The following is a 1032-nucleotide window of genomic DNA, read 5'->3' as shown; positions in this document are numbered from 1 at the left end:
GTTTTAATCTTTTCCTTTTTTTTATTTTTTTTATTTTTTTTTATTTTTTTTTTTTTTTGGTGTAGGTGGTTGTTTGTGATCTTTTTATTTTATTTTATTTATTTTATTTTATTTTATTTTATTTTTATTTTTTTATTTTTTATTTTTTTTTTTTGGTTTAGTTTGCTGGTTTAGGTGGTTATTTGTAATCTTTTTATTTTTTTATTTTCTTATTTTTTTTTTGTTTTTTGTTTTTTGGTGATTACTCGTAATCGATGGTGTCAGTGGTTTTATTGTTTAATATGTGTATTTTATTTTTTTTTTATTTTTTTTTTTTATTTTTTTTTTATTTTTTTTTATTATTTCTATTACTTTTATTTTAATTCTTCTTTTTTCATTTCCTCCTTTTCTTTATTTTATTTTATTTTATTTTATTTTATTTTGTTTTATTTTATTTTAATTTATTTTAATTTATTTTATTTTATTTTATTTATCAATTTATTTATATTTATTTATTTATATTTATTTATTTATTTATATTTATTTATTTATATTTATTTATTTATTTATATTTATTTATTTATATTTATTTATTTATTTATATTTGTTTATGTTCAGTTGTGAGCCTGCTGCTTTGTCTTTGCTGCTGGAGGATAAGGAGTTGTTATTTTACAGCCGCGGCAACTACCACCCGCGGATAGCAATACGCACCTTGCTGCAGCAGCAGCAGCAGCAGCAGCAGCAGCAGCAGCAGCAGCAGCAGGGGCAGGAGCAGCAGCAGGAGCAGCAGGAGCAGCAGCAGCAGCAGCAGGAAGAGGAGTTGCTGCGTCGTTTGTCTCCAGCAGAGCAGCAGCAGCTAGCTGGTGCTCGTCCCCCCTGGGCTTTGAATAACAATTTGCTGCTGCTGCTGCAGCAGCAGCAGCAGACAGACCCATTTTCTATATTTGGTGAGGCCCCCCCTGAGCTGCTGCTGCATGAGGTGTATACGCAGCAGCATTACGAAGCAACAGGAGCAGCAACCCGAGCATCTCACCCAGTTCTATGCAAATTCTT

General features: G+C 30.1%; 1 protein-coding gene across 1 annotated transcript in view; it reads left to right on the top strand.

The window, feature by feature from the left end:
* Positions 1-589: 589 nt before the first annotated feature.
* Positions 590-1032, top strand: part of EMH_0016110 (uncharacterized protein) — a gene marked incomplete at both ends in the record, with an annotated part of 3764 nt that continues 3321 nt past the window's right edge. Inside the window, one exon of the mRNA XM_013500553.1 lies at positions 590-926. Within this exon, the coding sequence (XP_013356007.1) occupies positions 590-926 (337 nt within the window). The remainder of the gene's footprint in view (positions 927-1032) is intronic.

This window comes from Eimeria mitis, genomic scaffold, assembly GCF_000499745.2.
Source record: "Eimeria mitis Houghton genomic scaffold, Emh_scaff553, whole genome shotgun sequence".
Taxonomy (NCBI): domain Eukaryota; phylum Apicomplexa; class Conoidasida; order Eucoccidiorida; family Eimeriidae; genus Eimeria; species Eimeria mitis.
Note: the sequence above shows the minus strand (reverse complement) of the source record. Positions and strands in the feature narration are given on the sequence as shown.